General features: G+C 38.9%; 1 protein-coding gene across 1 annotated transcript in view; it reads right to left on the bottom strand.

The window, feature by feature from the left end:
* CEP295 (centrosomal protein 295) overlaps positions 1–20,349 on the bottom strand; it is a 45,729-nt gene extending 25,380 nt beyond the window's left edge. Inside the window, exons 1-12 of the mRNA XM_035901193.1 lie at positions 20,263–20,349; positions 18,920–19,053; positions 17,383–17,583; positions 16,102–16,226; positions 15,101–15,194; positions 10,403–10,516; positions 8,831–8,971; positions 7,070–7,253; positions 5,056–5,247; positions 3,894–4,118; positions 2,542–2,648; positions 2,021–2,098 (exon numbers count right to left, since the gene is read on the bottom strand). Of these exons, the coding sequence (XP_035757086.1) occupies positions 2,021–2,098; positions 2,542–2,648; positions 3,894–4,118; positions 5,056–5,247; positions 7,070–7,253; positions 8,831–8,971; positions 10,403–10,516; positions 15,101–15,194; positions 16,102–16,226; positions 17,383–17,583; positions 18,920–19,053; positions 20,263–20,323 (1,656 nt within the window). The 5' untranslated portion in view covers positions 20,324–20,349. The remainder of the gene's footprint in view (positions 1–2,020; positions 2,099–2,541; positions 2,649–3,893; positions 4,119–5,055; positions 5,248–7,069; positions 7,254–8,830; positions 8,972–10,402; positions 10,517–15,100; positions 15,195–16,101; positions 16,227–17,382; positions 17,584–18,919; positions 19,054–20,262) is intronic.
* Positions 20,350–20,364: the final 15 nt, after the last annotated feature.

The following is a 20,364-nucleotide window of genomic DNA, read 5'->3' on the forward strand; positions in this document are numbered from 1 at the left end:
GCTTGTGACAGGCATTTCCAAATTGTAAGAGGCCTTTAAAAATAGTTCTGAAGTTTACAAGATTAATTTTGTTTTACAGTCCCTGAATCCATTTACTATTGCACTATTATCTGTTCTCAAATTAATAGAATGCATAAAATCAGAATCTAACCATTCAAGATACATTATCATTTTCCAGAGACTGCAAAAGAAGTCCTTTTCTTAGATTTAATTCAGAAACCTACTTTGCATTTTATAGACCTTTTCATCAAGAGTTCAATACATTTAAATATTAATTCAAGCCTTACAAACCTTCTGAAATAGCTAATGTATAACCACTTTAAGAGGACTACTTAAATCTCTGGAGTGTTTTTTTGTTTTTTTCTATGTAGCTGTCAGCTACAAATCATTAGATCCATATGTAGCAGCAGCATATATACTTTCAGTAGTAAAGAAAAATTTTCCTTCTTTTTTAGAAGTGAAGAAAAATGTCAAAGTACTGGCAAAGATAAGGTGGACAGTCCGAATGGGGATGTCAGGAAGAGCAACCTGAGAAAATGCTAGACCTGAGAACAGTTAATATGGACACAGCAATATATACATGTGGGCAGGTGCAAAGTGGAAGAAAACAAATGTTAAAGAAATTAACCACAGAGGACCTGATACTTTTTTTTTTCCTAACACGGGATTATTTTGTCAAATTTTTGTGTTACTTTCTGCTGTTGTGGTTTTTTTTTTTTTTCTTTTCATTTTCCTCAGGCTTTCTGATGCTTTGAATGGTTGTTACTGAAGCTCTTTTGTGCTTGATCAATTCAACGTTATGCCTCTCTTTTGGGGATCTGGTTATTGACAGTCCTTTCTTGTTGGGCTATCAGGTGACTTGACACCAGCTATATGGTGGGACTGTCCCAAGGCACCACCGTAGGATGTAAATCTCTAGTGACACTTTAGTGACTCAGAGGAGAGAGAGGATTAATCTGGCTGCAGTCTGGCCTGAGGTTTTGCAATTACTGCAGACCTGCCTTAGGTAAAACACACAAGGCTACGCCACTGCAATGCTTAAAACATTTCAATAATTTCTATGGAAAATTGATCTTTTATATTTCTAGGTTGTTTTTTTTTCCAAATTAATTATTGTTCTTTTACACCTTTTATAAACACTGTTAATGTTCTCACTGCATCACAAATTAACAGGATTTGACTCTGGTTTAATATTGCTTTATTGCCATTAAGGAACTACAGCAAACAACCAGACTCTCTCTCATACCGGCATGGTTTATATTTATTAGAAGACAATTCTTTGTGGTAAATCTTCATCCCGTTAAGCACTGATTAACTTGAATGGAATTAGTCTTTGTCCATTTATCACTTTTTCTGTTACTTAGTACCTTGAGGCCTGGTCTGTGGTGGCATCATTTGAACGAATCAATCTGTAAATGGAATGTGAGGGAGGGTCCTGGTCCCTGTGAACGCCCGGGCTGGAGACACCAGACCAGTGGTGGGGGAGGCAGCAGGGGGGGTGACCTGACCTAGCCGCAGCACCTCACTGCTACCAATAGGGACAGACATCATCTCCTCCTCTTCACCCCAGACTCCACTGTCTTCCCTGCTGGTTTAGCGTGGTACTATTTTAAACTGCAGAAGGGCCATAGTCAAGGAACTGGCTGTCTGAACAATTTCGTTCATACTGTGTCCAGTTCTGGGCTCCCCAGCTCAAGAAAGATGAGGAACTCCTAGAGAGAGTCCAGGGGAGGGCAGCAAAGATGATGAGGGGACTGGGAGCATCTCCCCTGTGAGGAAAGGCTGTGGGAACTGGGCTTGTTTAGCCCAAAGAAGAGAAGACTGAGAGGGGATCTCATAAATACTTACCAGTATCTTAAGCGTAGATGTCACGGGGACGGAGCCAGACTCTTTGCAAGTGGTGCCCAGCGACAGGACAAGGGGCAATGGGCACAAACTGAAGTAGAAGAGATTTCAGCTGAATATGAAGAACAACAACTTCACTTTGAGGGTGACAGAGCACTAGAACAGCAGTATCTTAAGCGTAGATGTCACGGGGACGGAGCCAGACTCTTTGCAAGTGGTGCCCAGCGACAGGACAAGGGGCAATGGGCACAAACTGAAGTAGAAGAGATTTCAGCTGAATATGAAGAACAACAACTTCACTTTGAGGGTGACAGAGCACTAGAACAGGCTGCCCAGGGGGGCTGTGGAGTCTCCTTCTCTAGAGATATTCAAAGCCTGCCTGGATGAAGTCCTGTGCGATCTGCTCTAGGTGAACCTGCTTTAGCAGGAGGGTTGGACTAGATGATCTCCTGAGGTCCCTTCCTTGCCATTCTGTGATACTGGGTTTTTCCACTCTATTCTAAATTCCAGCTAGAGCTTAGGCATTTTTAAAAAGTTAATACACAGAGGCTAAGTATAGAAAATGTTACAACAAAAGTTTGTTACAAGCATGTTAAAAGCATTACTGAAAGGATAACCTGAAGCATTTTAAAGTTTTCTGTAATTCACTTTTTTTGACACCATAACCGAGATAGGAATAAGTACACACACACTTACCCACTTCTGTCTCTCCTCTTCCATTCTAAATTTAGCTGCTTGCTCTTGAGGATGGATTAGAACTGAATTTTCAGCTGCAACTTTATTTTCCAACATTTCCACAGAGTCTAAAATATACATGTTATTTAACTGTAAGTGCAGTCAGAAAGAGCCTCGGATCTTCTTTACATCTTGCTTTACAGTTTTGCAATCTCTCTAAACAAAATGCATACACTGCTCTTGAAAAGATTACCATCTCTCTCCCACTACTCTGCCTGTCTCCATGAGCTGGGAAAACAGTTTTTCATATTAATTAAGCCTTTAATGGCCCTTTATCACATGTCTGTCTTGAATATACAGCAATGGCTCAGCTCCAACAGGAAGACTGCTTCTACCCAGATTACCTGGTAGCCTAATAGCAAGATAATCCTGAGGAATAAAGAGCCAGACATTAACCTCTCAGAACAAAGAGGGTATAACACTGTCAGTCTCTGGGCAAATGATTTAACATTTGGTTACTGTATAAAAGCAAGTCTTCATCCTTTACTATCAGCTTCAAATAGCAGCACATTTTCCCTAGAGGCATGTTTCCACTCATGCTGCACTCTGCAATCCCCAGGATTTACGCTGATGTATCCATGTACATGATTGAACTGTATCACTTAATCTCCTTTAAAAAAAAAAAAAAAAAAAAAAAAAAGCACCCTATGAAAGAAAAAAAACCACAAAACCCATCCACAGCCAAAAAACCAACACAACTTAATCACTTCAGTAGACTTCAGAAATCCCACTCACCATACAAATTCACCAACTTCAACACTAGCATAACCAAAAGAGCACAAAGGATAGAAATGGGAAGTAACCCCAAAATTATTTGGCTATGAAACAAAATGGAATGTCTAATTGCTATAAATTCCAGTTTTACAATGAGGCTTTTCAGAATGATGCATAGAAGCAGAAAAAAAACCCCAAAACGTCAGACACATCAGCTCACGCTTGTCTTGTGCATTTCTAGCTGTGAATCTCTGAAGTATCTGGCTTTTCCAGTTCAACTGGTACAGAACTTCAATGCCCAATTTTGCACTGAGAATTTTATTCCTGGAGGCAAATGCCTATCAAAGAACAGCAACACCAAGTGTGACAACAATTTGAGTGAGATTTAAAAGATATAAAGGTATTTTGGACATCTTTCCTCCACAAGATCTTAACTGACAAGTTGGACGTAAGAGCAAAAACCTCTCCTATTTGTGGTTTCAGTAAATCCACAATGCACTGCAGGCAAAGACAACATGCCAAAACACCACCACTGAAAATCCATTAAACAGTTCTGTCACAGTCCACCCACAACAAATTTTGATTTATGTATTACATACCTTTGGCTTCACATAATGTATTTTTCTGTTGCTCACAGTTAAGTTCTAAATTACATGATGGTCTCTCTTCGCTAGCAATTGTGCCTGATTCAATAGTCTCAATTTCACTTTGAACCTCTTTCTCACTTTTTGATGTCCACTCCTCTTTTTGGCTTCTAATCTTGTTCAGCAATTTCTTTAAGGTAAGTTTTGACTGAGGTTGGTGAGCTTTTGCTTCTTCACAATCTATAAAGAATATATACTGTTAAGAGTTTTGGCTAATGAGTATCTTCACATCACAAAATGAACTTTTTTTTTTTTTTAAATTGCTTACACAGTTGGACAAATAGCTCAGGTATATTACCATGTTTCAAAAGCTTAATAATATTTTCTCTTACCTGCAAGAGAGAAGCAGTAATTTGTCTTTGCATGCTATAAAAGCAGGGCTAAGCTAGTCATGGTGTTTCACAGTCAGACCACTCCTAGACTGTTGCAGAAATAAGCAATACTATCCCCCCCGCCTGCCTGCTTTTTATCAGCACTGGCAACACAAGGCATCACAGACCAAACAACGGATTGCACAGCAAACAGATGTGGTAGAAATGCTTGTCCAAGTAGCGAAGTTCATTAACACACTTGTTCACATCACATCATCCTGTACATGCCACAGGCAAAGAGTACACACACACACACACGCGACTGCTGCAGTCTACTCACAACATGGAGCAACTCGATCACAAACCTGAGCTTAAAGGACATACAAGTAGACTTTCATAAAAGTCAAGCTTTAACTTCAAAATACTTCAAAGCACAAAATAAAAAACATATAAGTTCACATACCAGCATCATCCCATAATTTACACTAATTATACAGGAATTATTATGACTACTAACAATGTAGTTCTTATGACAATTAAAAATTATTCTCAGTATACTAATGAACTGAAGTATATTAGAAAAAAGTCACATTTTCATTTTTAAATTCATAATCATTAGAGTATTATCATCCATGATAAACATCATAAACCACCTGATACTGAAATACTTCACAGGCATTAAGAAATTTTAGTACTTAAAAGACATTTTACTTAATACTAAAGTTAATTTATTTGATATATTAAACTAAATCTCTTTATAATAAAACCAGAAAGTTTAAGTTAAATGTAAAGTTTAAAAGCTTTACTTTCTGATTCATTGGGGACCTCCTCTTCTGTCATCTGTCCCGATTCCTGTTGGGTATCACAAGCAGATTCTGGTTGAGCGTCACAAGCAGATTCTTGCTCCAAAGAAATATCAAGATCATTATCTCGAGATCTATCAGAAGGGGCTGGCAAAGGTTGTGGCTCAAACTGCAAAACCAGGTCTCCTTTCATTTCTAATTAAAAGAACACAATCACGTAAAATGACCAGTTTGAATAAAAAGTAAACAACGTTGCAAAACTACACCCATTGTACAAATCCCTAAGAAGTTCAAATACCAATACCTTGTTTCACAACAGATTTAATGCAACTTTTTTTTTTTCCAAAAGTGAAGATTCAAAATTGTTTAGATCATTAGCCAGCTATTAATTCAGAAATTCTACAGGATTTTCCACTAGAATATGCTACGCCATTCAAAATAAATGTTTATGTGATAAAAGGTTCATCTTTACACAAAAAGCAGCACACAGGAACAATTACTAGCAGGATCCCAATAACTTCATCAGGGAAAAGGTACACCCTGTCCTGGCTGCTCACAGGGCTGTTACAGGAGAGTGACTGATCCCATGGTCCAGGTATGAAACCCTAGGAGTCAACAGTTCTCCCAGATCACCTTACCGACTGAGGGGGTTACTGCCCACGAGGGGTGTGGGATACATGGGAAGATCATCTTGAGATTGCACGCTTGTTATAGATAACTAGGGGAAGAACCAAAAGGCAGGGAAAGGAAAGGATTGAGTTTGGGGAGAAACAAGTATGAGAAGTGTAAGAATAAGGGGATAAAAGGGGCCAGTCAGCACACTTGTCTGGCCATGCACTGTGCCTGACAGTCTGTCTTGTCTTCTCACTAAATTCCATTTCCAGGTGTTTTCCTGTGTGAGGAACTGTCTATTTTGTATGTATGTATATATAAGGGCCAGCAACTGGAGTAGGGGCCAGAAGTCACGGGGCACCTGTGTCCAGAGCACTGCCAACAACTGCAGAGACCAGAACGAGCACACATTATGTGAGTATGAGTATCAGCATGTGGTGGCCAGCAAATCGCAAGCTAGACTAGCCAGCGAGAACAGTAAAAGGCTTAGGAGCTACGTATCAATAAGCCGTAAGACTGGGTGGATGCTGGAGAGGCCAGGGGATCTGCAAGCTGGCTAGTGGAGGGATCAGGAGATCCAAGCATCCAAGCCAGCTGCAGCGGAGACCATGGGGTCTTGGGGTCAACTGAGAAACCTGCCAGTACACATGCATGCATCTCAGACAACTGGAGACGAGAGGAACCAGGGGTCAGCTACTCGGTAGACTGAGTAAGGTCAGATATGGCAGGGATCCACAGCATGCACGTGTCTGTGCATACATTCACATACCCAACCATGTCTGTGCAGCAACAACTGTAGTGGAGCAGCAGGCCTTGGGGGTTCACATGCCCAGGAACCAGCAACTGGGGAGGCTAGGGATCAAAGGTCAGCTGCTAGGTAGAGTGAGTGTCTAAAGCTGCTTACTGAGTGATCCATAGCACAGATTTGAGCATACTAGTGCATATGTGGACGTGCGACGTTACCTGGAAGGCTAGAGGGTCCAGAATGAATTAGTGGATAGACTGGGTGTCTTAAGACCTGTTACTGGGGGATCCACAGTGTGACAGGTGGAGACCTGGGATGCAGGGGGCAGCTACTGGGTAGACTTGAGTGTCTTAAGACCAACTGCTAGAGAATCCATGCTGTATATACACACGTATATCCCACTAACAGGTCTTCATCCTGATCAGCCAGAGCAGTGAACAGGACAAGGCCATTTGTGCTGTTTGTGTTTAATGTGAGTGCTGTGTTCTCTGTGTTGGCCTGTGTGGCTACCTCTGTGTGTGTACAGAAAGCCTGTTCGCCTGTGTGCCTACTGTGAGCACACACACAGCCTTGCTACAGGCTGGACCTGGGAACAGGCAGCTGCAGCAGCCTCTCCTCTACTGGGCTACCACATTCAGCAACCGCCAACAAATTACTTACTCATGTCTTCATTGTACATATCTTCAAATGCAACTTCCAGTTCTCTCTGTCTTTCTTCTTTTATTTCCATGCGTTTGTATGCAGGCACAAAAATTTGAGGTGGCATCTGCGCTACAAGCTGTCTTCTGCGCATCCGATCCATATTCTGCATTTGCTCAAGTTCTTTCAGTAGCCTTTCCCTATCCTTCAAGTATGAAGAAGGGATAACAAACATTTAGTGTTCACGTTCACACAGCCACATGCCAGAACTGATAAAATACTTCCATTTGGTTACCATGAAGTTTGTTTAATCCTTAATATTTAAAGTTAATTTTATTCTAGGAAGAAAGTGCTTCCTCAGAAGGCGGCTGTATCTGACCTTAAACCCAAGAGTCATCAATACTACCTAGAACATTTAATGTTAAATAAAGGATTAAACTGTACACTGGTAGCCAACTTCCCTCGACAGAACTAAACCTTCTATTTTACAAGGTAAATGAGTACTTCCTTTGGCAAGTTACTTTTGTTAGTATGCATTTCAGCAATTGCTACTTTTAAAGACATGAACTAAACACTCTTGCCACACTACAATTACATATGAAAGCTAATTTGAAGTTTGGTTGGGCTTTTTCTTCTCATCAGTAATATTTCCACCATTTCCCACTTTTGTTAGGTTGCTCATTCAGGGCCAACCATATCTCAACTAAAAAACAGGAAGCTTTTGCCATTGCTAGCCTCCAAAAATACTTGTGAAGCTAACAGACAGTAAAACAAATTTCAGAGCATAATTCTAGGTACAGAGACCTTTCTCAACAGTTCAATTTTTACTTCTTAAAGGAAACAATTTCAGTATTTCCAAGACTTACACACTAACAGAACCACAGTCTTTAAGTAAAAACTTTGAAGTTTTCCAAAATTAAAAAATAAAAATAAATCGTTGCCTTCTTATTAATACACTGTTTTTTTTCCCGTGAAGCATAGTGTAATCAACTCCAACTAAAGCTGATGTAAAAAAGCAGAACTCATCACCTATTAAAACCAGTTTATTTTGATGATTACCAACTGGTTAATAGCCCGTCAAACATTAACAAAAGTGAAAGGATGTTCTTCTTCTAACAGCTGGTCTTAATCTGTGTGCTGGAACATGTCCAGAGGAGAGCAACCAAGCTGGTGAGGGGTCTGGAGCACAAGTCATACGAGGAGAGGCTGAGGGAACTGGGGTTATTTAGTCTGGAGAAGAGGAGGCTGAGGGGAGACCTGATCGCCCTCTACAGCTGCCTGACAGGAGGCTGTAGGGAGGTGGGGGTCGGCCTCTTCTCCCTGGTAACAGATGATAGGATGAGGGGGAATGGTTTGAAGCTGCGCCAGGGCAGGTTTAGGCTAGACATTAGGAAAAATTTCTTCACCGAAAGGGTTGTCAGGCTCTGGAAGGGGCTGCCCAGGGAGGTGGTGGAGTCCCCATCCCTGGAGGTATTTAAAAGAAGGATAGATGAGGTGCTTAGGGATATGGTTTAGTGGTGGGATGGCAGGGTTAGGTTAACGGTTGGACTTGATGATCTTAAAGGTTTTTTCCAACCAAAGTGGTTCTATGATTCTATTCATTCTCCCTCCTTCCAGATAGCCAAAATAAGCAGTTTCATGGTTTTTAAATGCATTCTGAAAACTCCATTTAGTCCATCAATTTTCCTCCTCTAACTACAATTCCTTTACTAATCAGCTACCTACAACTTACTCAACACTGGTCATTTTGACATTAAAAACAGGCACAACTACTTTGCTTACCTGAGCCAAATGGACCTTCTTCAAGGCGTGACTTCCTCGGAGATGTGCCTTTTCAAGCTGCTCTCTTCTCTCCCTCTCTGCCTCTCTGTGTAGTTCCTCCAAACGCTTCCCTTCTTCTTCAGCAGCTAAGCGAGCATCTGGCTGGCAGTCAATCAATAGTTTAATTCATCAAGTTCTTTCTCATAGTTTAAAGCATATGTAGCAATAAATAAATGAATAATTCTGCAGCAAAAGCACTTTAAAAAGAGAGACATGCAATGCCATATGAACACCCCTGAAGGTTTATAATTCTTGGTTGCAAGAAGGGCCAAACTAGTTTTGTATCTTTGAAAAAAAAAAAAAAAAAAAAAAAAAAAAAGCATATTTGCATATTCCATAACTGTAGGTGTCAAAACGTTCTAGTTTTAAGCTGTACCTGGGACAATCATTTGCATGATTTATTTGTTATAGCAGAGTGGTTACTTTTCCTACAATACAAGGTAAAATGAGTAATATAGTCAGTATTACAGATTGACTACTTCTATCCTCATGGTTTTGCCTTAAGCAAGGGGTGGGGGGAAATAATAAATGCAGAAGCATTTTCATTCTCATTTGGGAAACCAGAAACAATCTGCAATTTTTAAATAAGAAAAAAAAAACAACTTACTAACATATGAAAATTGAAGAAAATACTTCAGTAAAAAAAGAAATAAATCATTGCACATAAGCAAGGCTACGAAGACTAACATTTTAGAATTTTCCATTACAAAGCTGAGCAAACTACAGCATTCTTCTTATTGTTTAGGCCTAGTCCTTCAAATGTTAATAAAACGTAGAACTTTATGAATGCACTGAAGAAAATATTCACAAAACCAAATTTATTGAGAGCACGCTCTGCTAGTCTGAAAAGAGGCTGATCCAGAATACGAACTTAGATTGTGGTGTCACGTCACCGATAAACCAAACTATTGTTTATTTAATTTTTCAGTAGCATTATCTTCATTCAGAAATTGCCTCTAAAAGCTAAGCTCTTGCTCCATCTCTCACTTTTCCAGGTCCTCCCCTTCTTCTGACTTTGGTCTTTGTCTGAGTGTACTGTAAACTTGAGTAAACTTTCCCATTTGGCAAAAATCTATTCATTGTTCTTTTCCCCCAAATCAGACTTCTGTCATTTTGGCAAGTTGAAACTGTTGACTGCATGATAAACACAAACACGAGGTAAAGACTGGGAGTACATAGCTAAAAGAGGGGAAGAGAAGAAAGCAGGGCAACTGCAACTATTAATTTACCATAAGCCACAAAGCAGAAGATTTGGGTGTCCTAACATTATGCCAGTCCTGTGAACTCACCTCCTTAGAGGTCTGTTCACTTGGGAAAGACTGTCAGGTGTGATCCTGCAAGTGACTGAGCACATAACAAGCCTTCTAAGTTTCCCCATCTAAGATTCTGAGTAGTGAGTTGTGTAATGGCTGCTTTATGCAGGTTTGTATTTTTAAAGAAGTTCTAGAAAAGTGAATTGCTGGTATCCAGACACTGTATGCAACATCATGAAAGGCACATGGAAGAATGTATCAAACACTTGGAGTTAATCACCTGCTCTCCATCCACTTCTCTGTCCACGTAAGGTTCAGAAATATGGTAACGTGTAACAGAAAAGTTGTCAGCACTGTAGGGCTTCACTGCAGGAGTCTTTTTCACTTCAAAATTCTAGGAAAAGTACAAGTACAGCTGTATCAGGAAACAGTATCTCTAGCAAAGCAACTGAACAGAACATAAGCAATCTGTACACTTAAATTCATATTAAAAGAAAGCCTCCCTCCCAAATTCTCTTCTGAAAATACTGTTGTTTAGAACTTTCCATACATTTAATAATTAATAAATCGCATCAGCACAAGGCAGATCTAGATGGCTTAACAACTGAGAGCATGTAACAGCCTGAGGCAGAGTCCTCCACACAAACTGACATTCAGAGAGCTCTACCTTCATGTTTCAAAAGCATTACCTTAGTTTAAAAGCACTCGAGTCTAATGTACTAATACAAATCCCACTTACAACAGCTGTCACACTCACCTCAAAGCAGGGCAACCACAGACCCACAATACAATTACACCTAACAGCAAAATAACACTTCTCAAGTACGGACTTCCTTTACAAAACTCAGAACCCATTAGGTCCAATTTATTAGTTGACCAGAGAAAAGAGCATTTTCCATAACTTCACTGAAAAGTGTCTATTCATATAACAAAGTATTCATTGTTTTGGAAAACATTTTGGGTACACTACCACATTTCAACCCTTGTCTGAAAGAGTTTGAACACTGAGTGACCAGACCCTCCCTCTTTGGCTCCGCCTGATGTTCTCAGTGGCAAGGCAGCCAGGTTAGGTAACCCAGTATTCTGTAGGACCTGCCTTTGTACTTCTAACATCTCCTCCATTGATTTTCTCTCAGCTTCCTATTCCCTAGACTGACTCCTAGAAAAAAAAGAAAAGGATTCTTATCCACATTAACTAAACCAGCAAGTTTAATAGCCCAATCAGTTTTAAAACTAACACGACCGTAAACAACTGCACATACACAAAGAGCAGCATTACGTCTTGGGATTATCTTAAACTTATCTCTGTGTAAGATGAGGCATACAAAATTCCAGTGTTTATTATCTCTTGCTATTTTATAAAAACTGTAAAAAGTGAAGTCTTTAATTTGAAGTTCTATGATATGCAACTAGTTTTAGCTTTACCAACAGAACTTCAGTAACTTATTTTAATAGTTCTTAAGCAAATGTGTGTTATTCTAGTGTGTGTGAAAAATAAAAGCACACCATCAAGATTTTCACTTTTATTTGTACATGATAATGCTGTTTAGAAATTGCTAACTTTCTCAATCAGTAAATTATAGTAATTGTAACAGAGCAACATTAACTGAAAGGCTTGTAGATACTGATTATAGCTGTAAAAACAGACAAGTCCAATGCCTAAGCCTCATTAGCCAGATCAGCAATCGCTTGACCTATACTGTGTTACCTTCAGAATGCATAATTAAACCTCAGCCTTCTGAATTATTAAAAAAAAAAGCAAAACTAACAAATCAGTAATTAAAAATTACATTTAATCAATCAAATCTCCAGAATTCTATTAAAAAGCTGCGAAGATGTGAGAATTATGTTGGAGGCTGCAATTTTCCAATTAATGTCAAAAGTAATTTAGATTGGAAAAAATAATACTTGCAACATTATTACACATCATGGTGGAATCACTGCAGTTAAGAATCCATCTGTACTTCTATCAAGAGGTTTGTAACTACTTGTCATTTTCTCTCTTCCCTCTCCTCCCCTCTTAAACAAAAAAAAAAAAAAGGAAAAAAGAAAACCCGACTCTATAAATGTTATGCATACTCAAGAAGAGTAGAGTAACATTTGTAGGTTCTATTTCCATTACATAAAATCTTGTAGATCATATGAAAAAAATTAAGTTCATAAGAACTCTGTGACACTTGTCAATAAAGCAGTGTTTACAGTTTAACTTCAATTAAGTGATTTAACAGTTGGTCCAACTAAACAAGGCCTCAATTCCTAAAAGCCATCCTTCCGAGAGTTAAACCTGATTATGACAATATATCCAGAGTAAAACCACTTCTTTTGTAACTGGGTAAAGTAACAATAATAGGACTATCTTCAGAAAATGTTTCTTATATTCCAAGTAATCCTGCAACAAACAACACTGCCCTAGCTCCATTTTATGAAATTTTATTCAATTGTTATTGCAACAGAGCATCAGATTATGATTATAGTTATGTTTAATAAGGTCTTTATGTAAATCGATTCAAGAAAATGAGCAAGCTTATGCAGATGACCTTGTAATTTTCTGTAATCACAGGATTTAGAGTAAAGTTAAGCAATTCAAATTCAGTTCTTCTGAGTATTGCATTTGCAAGACAAAGCCCCAGATTTTTTCCCCTCTGAAACTGACAGTCAACATCTTTTGTTTTCTCCCTCTATACAGAACTAGGAATAAGCCGCAGCTCTAATCATCTCCAATCTTTCAATTACTCAGCATTCACCCCATGCAGTACATGGCACCCAGTTACTCTTCCAAGAAAATAAATTTATTCTTCACCCTGTGCCCTCCCAGCAACATAGGCCTATGCCAAAAGGATTAAAATCCGTACCAATATGAAAACTAGGAAAAGGTTCAAAGTCAGCTAGTCTTTATATGGATCAAATCGGCCCGTTGTGTTATATTTAAATACTGCAATGCAATCTCTTTCCCCAAGAAAAATCCAGCGTCTGCAGAATTGTTGATTCAATTTTCCATTATCAGAGCATGAACTTCTTAAGAGAAACAAACCCCATGTATTGTAGAAAATCCAGACGTTGGCAAACTCTGCTAAAATCATGTTTGCTGAAGAGGTGAGTAAAGGACATTTGTTCGTGGGTGGAAACGCATTAAATTGTAGAATTTCAGGAAAGGAAGGTATGATTCTCCAATACTTAAACAGGGTACTAACTCAGACCTGTCATCCAACACAACTGCAAATGCAATGGTACCAGAACCTGGGGAAACCTGAACAGTGTTCTTGCCTGTCCTGGCAAAAAAAAAGACTAAGAATAATAAAATTCTGCATTTGTAAAATGGAAAGAGAGATGTATTACTGAGGTTGCGAGATGAAAAATATTATATAGTACTGTGTCATTTTAGCTGTTACATCATCTACAAATGCACATGTTAACTGCAGCAGACTTAAGAGTCACCAATTAGAAACTTGGGTTATTTTGGGGGGTTTTTTGTTTGTTTTGGTTTTTGCTGTTGTTTTTTAATAGCAGCATAAACCCATCCTAAACTGCAAAGGTTACTAGAAAAGCAATGCTGCAGTGGCTCATGCTTTTCCAACACCACCAAACTGAGCAACACCAGCATCTGAAAACCAGGAAATCAGTCAGTTTTAACTGATACAGTCATCATCTGCTCTACAGCAGATATAGCGGGAACAACATAGAAAACAGCAGCATGAAAGAGCATTTGAATGTACCTCACTGTACCATATAAGACCTTATTCCTTCCGTTCTAAATTCCAGTATTGCATGTGCTTCACCAGAAATAACCCAAAACTTTACCACTCCCTTAACAACACTTGTTTTAATCCTCACTATTATCCAATTTCCACAAAAAGAAAACCCTAGGGCAGCCAGCGAAGAGACCTACACCGAAGCATGTACTAAGGGCTACAAATGAAAGTATGCAGGCACTCCTTCTTCTAATAATTCTGAAAACTGAGGGTCAAACCTTACTCAGTTTTTCCAGATACATGAGTAGCAAACTCTTATCATCCTACACACTAACCTATACATAACACATTGCACGGAGCTGGGAAAAGCTTTGATAACTTCACTGTCTCTGAGAGGGACTAGAATACCTTAAACCTTTCTTTTCTTGTCAGTGGTCTGAATATCCCTGAACCTGACAGGCTACAAGGGCACAACAACACATAAGGCAACTTAAACTCCACATTAATGAAGTTCAGTTAAATTAAATTTACCAAAAGTTAACTCCAAAGTAAAAATGCACACAATGTTCCTCCTGCAGTTCAGATCTGCAATCCTACAGTAACTTCTGTACCTATGCAGAATCCCTCTGAAATCAAAGAAGCATGAAGGAGGTACAAAGTTGCCCCCTAAAAAGGCTACAGCATAGAATTAAAAATATAGGTTTTATCTACTTTCCGCCCCAATAGCCTTAGGCAGGGGTTTCCTATCAAAATTAAACAGCTTAAACCACATTTAGTATTCCCTAGAATAGGGAAACAAAGAATAAAGAAACAAAGAAATCAGAAGGAAAAAAATCCAACAAAAAGCCCACAGCTAAAAAGGTAGAACTATCTTTATTACGGAACTAAACAAAATGTTACTACTGCATCAACATGACGGAAGACTGAGGTGGTGTGTACATGCTGAGAAAGATCATTGTAGAGTTTAATGCCACTGTGGCTATTAAATGAAAATGACTACATGATAAAGTTTAAAAGACACATTAACCACACAAGTAAGATCTCACATGACAAGAAATAAAATCCATGCATAATGAGAGATCAGAAATAAACAAATGCCAAAGCTTAGTAATAAGAAGTCTGCTAATACAGAACTCATTAATTTTCTTGATTTTTTGCTGAACCACTCTCTTTGTAGCATGCAAATAGCAATTCTGGATATCCTGTTGTGAGGAGTCAGGCCAATGAATAAATCATTACGTTCTATGGTACCCTGAAATTGTGATCACTATGGCATCATGGATACATACCTCAAGAGGACGTGGCGGAGGAGGTGGCAGGCTTGCGACTTTGGCTGCTCTTTGTCTTTCCACTTCCAGAGCATGTTTACGTGCATTTGTTCGTCTTGGGGGAAAACACAAAAACAAACAAACAAACAAACAAACAAACAAAAAAAAAAAACCAACCCAAACCCACACAAAAGAGAAAGCTGTGGTTATTCAAGCAACAATGACAACATTGTGCAAAGTAAAAGGCAAACCTAAAAATGAACAGATTCAGATGTACCCGAATTGAACGCTTGGAAGATGGAGATGGACAATCACACTGAGAAGTCAACAGAACTTATGCTGGAAGGCAGCACTGGAAAATTGATGTCTTGAAGCAATGCAAAAATGTTCATACACACAAGCTTCTAAAGAACAAAACAAGATCCCTGGTTTTCACTTAAATTCACAGAAAGCACCGCATCACTTCAACATATTTTAATTGCTCAAGAGTGGACAAGTGGACATTAAGTATTTAATCAACAGGTCTGAGCTCTACTCAAGCACAACTATCCCCAAGAGTACACAGCTCATTTTTTGTGCCAGCTCAAGTTCGGTCCGATCTGCTTAAAAAAAACCAACCGACCAAAAAAGACCCCAAAAACGCTAAGAAGGAAGATCATGACAAATAATGCAATAGGTCGTTTTTCTTCGAGCAGGTAACTCTCCATCAGGAACTGGCCTGAGAACAGTTAATTTCATATGTCACTGAATAGCTGTCAGCCAACAATCTAGACTGAAAATAGCGATACAGAGATGAAAGGCCCCCCACTCACAGAGTCTCTAAGGCCAGCTTGTATACTTGACATTTTTTGTCTTGGATTTAAAACTACAGTTCTTATCAAAATCCATAAGCATTAATTTTCTAACTCATAAAATTTCAAGATTAAAAAATCTCCAAGCAAGAGGCATCAAGATTTTTGCCTTCCATCTTCTGACACTAAAATGCGTTCTATGCTTAATAAAACTATGCAACTATTGCATACCGGGCTTGCTCACGAAGTAATTTTTCTTTTTGGTACTTCTGCTCTTTCAGGGCTTTCCTATGTCTCTTCTCTGCTCTTTGTTTCCTTTCCTCTGCTTGCTTTGCCAGAGCTTCTAAGTCAGGTTCCTTAACAATAAAATATTGCAAGCACTTAATACAGGATTTTACTCACTTCTCATATTATCAGTGTGATATCTCAAATTAATTTTGCTTTCTCTGCCATTTTCTTTATTCTCTTCTCTACCACCACCAGCAGCAAATTTGCCACATTCCTCAGCCAATGTAACCACATATTGATGTAGAAACCTCAACTTCTCTCTGTATCTTTTTTGGCGAGAGGGTAATATAAATATACTTACACATTTTAGCAAACTGAACTGTACAGACAAAGCATGTTACTACCTTTCAGTCATTAATTACAACAGTCGTGTATCAACAGAAACATTTCTTTATGATTAGTTCTCTGTTCCTATGGCATTGGTACCATACTTTTCCACAAACTCATCCATCCTAGCATCAGAAAGGACTTTACAAAGAAGCTGATGTAGAGACACTGAGTTATGGAAAAGTATAATGCTCTTTTACTTGGGTGAGAAAGCCTGACTAATTCAGGAAGTAAGGTTGTCTGCAAAATTCACACAAGAAATCTGTGGCACCGCTGATTTCTATAAATCAGGTTCATAGTCAAATCTATTGAAAATTTCTACCCAATAACCTCAATGATCACTCATAGAGAGCCTACACAAGTTATAGGGCTTTAAAGAAAGCAAAAATAGTTTAAAGGTCCAGAACTAAGACCAGTGTGAGGTCTGAGCAAAGGCCTCTGAAGCCCTTACCAAGATATTCCACGTCACTCATGCACTAAAGGAAAAAAAAAGTTGTGTATTTTCTTAATCATAGAAAAGATACTGTTACACAACAGAGAAAAAGGTTACTGAATTACTGGCATACTTGAGACAATGATGCACCATGAGCATTTTAGTAAAGTACAAACATACACTATCATATATGTGTACAATCTAACACAAACAAAATAACTTTAAAAGGTTGCACAGCAAAAGCCTTAGCAGATGGGCCTGCTAGAACATTTAATCCTGGTCTAGTGGAAAGGTTAACTTAAAAAAAGCACATAAACATTTCTAAGAAGTTTCCATTCTTAAAAAGCTGTTGGTTTAGGTGTTAGGACTGCAAGATCAGTAATATAAAAAAACCAAACAGCAATCTTGGTATTTCTAGAACACCGAGAATTTCTCTGACAACAATATTAAGCTCTTTTACTTACGTTCTCCTTGGCTTGTCGGTGACCCTCACCAATCGCTCTTAAGCTTGATAAATACAATTTTTCTAAGGCTTTCATCTTTTCATCCTGTGCTTTCTGCCATTCAGCTCTCAGTGCCTCCTCTAACTGACGCAGTTGTTCTTCTCTCCTCTGCTTTACTTTCTGTCTTATCTGCAAGGCGATATACTTCTGTTGCTCTCTAACCTGTAGAAATATCATTTATGCTTTGTCAGCAACTTAAAAAAGCACAATATTTTTGCAGCAAGTCTTTCCACAACATACTCTACCCTCCTTTCAGCTTCCCATCTCATCTCCTATTCCATTAACAATCTGCCCAGACATTCTTTAAAGCTGCTGTTACCTTTTTGCAAAATTAATTTTTAAAAAGTAAATTTAATCTTCGTTAAATGTTTCAGTTAAAGTCCAACTGACAAACAAAATGCAAAAAACTGCCTGGAACATCCTTCCCTCCAAAAATACAACACAATAATTTATTAAAGACTCCTATTATAATGCAACATGGTGTAAAGAAAATCAGCAACTACTGATTAATTAAAGTCTGTTCACTAAGTTTCAGTTTCCTACTTTGTCAGTGACACTCTTTGCTAAAGAGAAAAACATATCAAGAAAAAAGCCCAACAAAGGTGAAAGGTTAGTATATAGCAAACATCTTGAAGATGAATATTTTTTGAAGATGTGAAAGACCTGAACAGCTTCTGTAGGACAAACCACAGGAAGGCTAAGAAAAGAGTAAGAAAAGAAATGGAGAAATAGCCCTGTGTTCTAACAGCGGGACAGCAGAAGAGAAACAGAAGAAAGACGAGTACCTTAATTCTTCAGAACATGTCTGTACATCAACTCATACATTCTAAAAGGAGCAGACCTTAAAGCATTTAGAGCTGTGAGCGTGGTGAGGCACTGGAACAGGTTGCCCAGAGAAGCTGTGGATGCCACATCCCTGGAAGTGTTCAAGGCCAGGCTGGATGGGGCTCTGAGCAACCTGATCTAGTGGAAGGTGTCTAGTGGGGGTTGGACTAGGTGATCCTCAAAGATCCCTTCCAATCCAAACCACTCCATGATTCTATGACATATTGTAGCAGTTCAGTTCCGTCTAGTGAAAAGCTGTGAAGTTCTGTATTAGCAGTAGTAGTCTTATTTCTTCTGCATGATCACTGTGAAAACACCTGGAACACTGTAAGAAGTTTGAATCCTTCAACAAGTGACACATCAGCAGAAGAGAGACAACTGCACGTTCACAGCCAAAAAAAACCCAGTTGATACCATGAAGCCGGCAGGGAAGAAGAGATTCTGGAACAGAGGTCAAAGTGAACCTAACTGAGAAGGTATCAAAAGCAGAATATGCACTAAGTAGTAAATAAACATGAGAAAAGGAAAAAAAATTACAAACTAAATGCAAACATAAGATACAGTATTATGACCCTGAAATTTAGTTTACATTAAATAAATTTTCAGTTAATTTTCCTAAATTATTTGTTATATCATTAAACGAAATACACAACACGCAAAAACACAGGCATACTTGCTGTAGCCTCAGTTTTCTTCTTCTTTCATATTCTTCCTTCAGAAGCGTGGTTTCTTCATTAGGACTAAGCCTCAATTTCCCAACTTTTGCAACTTTCCTCTTCATCTTTGGAAACACTGAATAATCAACTTCTAGAAGAACAACATGAAAAACAGAAACTGTGAATAAATGACATGGGTAAATCAGCTACAAAAACCAGATACTGCCATAATCTTACAAATCTATCATGGTACCTAGGAGTGTGAGCTACATCTGTTCACATCTGTTCCAGCTGTACCCAACAACAGTGGCACTGTCTTTCTCAATGTCACAAAAGGCACTGGCTTTGAATTACTATGTTATGTAGCAAACTCTGCAACAGCACTACGTTCACTTTCTATGCCTTGGACCAGACAGGCACATCTCCAAAGTGAATAGCGAACACCATTCCACTCCTGGGAAGATAAAAAAACCCCACCAAAACAAACCAACTAGGAAAACCACCCCACACAGTAAAGCAGGCTGGTCACTTAGGCAATTCGTATTGAAATAGTCTCATAACAATTATAAGATATAAGATAATGAGTTTGTTAACATTTTTGACTGCAGTCCAAGGTTTTCTGCCTTGAAGACTGTGAAACTCGTGACACCAGTCTGCATGCCAAGCATTTCACTAGAACACTAAAACTGCTCACTGGCATTTTTTTATTTGAGCTCTCTTAAGCCGCCATTTCAAATGATGTTTCCCTGTAGATTTTCCTGTGGAACCAGGATCTGCTGGTTCCACAGATGGCTTCCCATTTTCCTCACAGTTATAACTTTTATCTGCACAGCAAAAAAAAAGACTTTTTCAGCTTAACATGCAGCCTAGTCCAAAACTGCCCCCCCCAATCTTTACTTGATCTTTAAATATTTGTATCCTTCAAAATGCTCTCCCAAAACAAACCAAAGACTTTCAAAAGTCACTGTTCCGTTCTAAAAATCAGAAGCTTCTTACTAGCAAACATCCACGTAGCACTAACAGTTTAACCAACGTGTTACACCTGGAAAGATTTCTTTTCAACATCATAAATAAAAAAAAAAAATAACAAAAGTCTAAAGAAATCAGGTGAGGTGCAAAACCGAAAAAATTATCCGTAAGATACTTTTGGTCGAGGGTTTTTAAGCCAATGAATCCCAAGTTCATCACGGGATACACAGGGCCAGAACAGCGTGGTTCCTGGCAGCCTTCCCGGATTCCGCTGACGAGGTAAAACACAGAAGTTTATCAATACGCGTAATCAGGGAGAAAAGGAGTACATTCCTCCTCCCAAGAAAGGAAAAACGTAGAGGATGAACAATACGAAGCCCAGATCTAACACCTGAAGGGTAACAGCAGAAGCAGATGACGCAACCGCCACAGCAACCGCCGCCGGCGCGCATTCAGCCGCGGTACGAGGCCATCAGGAAACACGCGCCCGTGC

The sequence above is a fragment of the Egretta garzetta genome, unplaced genomic scaffold (assembly GCF_000687185.1).
Source record: "Egretta garzetta isolate BGI_Z169 unplaced genomic scaffold, ASM68718v1 scaffold449, whole genome shotgun sequence".
Lineage (NCBI taxonomy): Eukaryota > Metazoa > Chordata > Aves > Pelecaniformes > Ardeidae > Egretta > Egretta garzetta.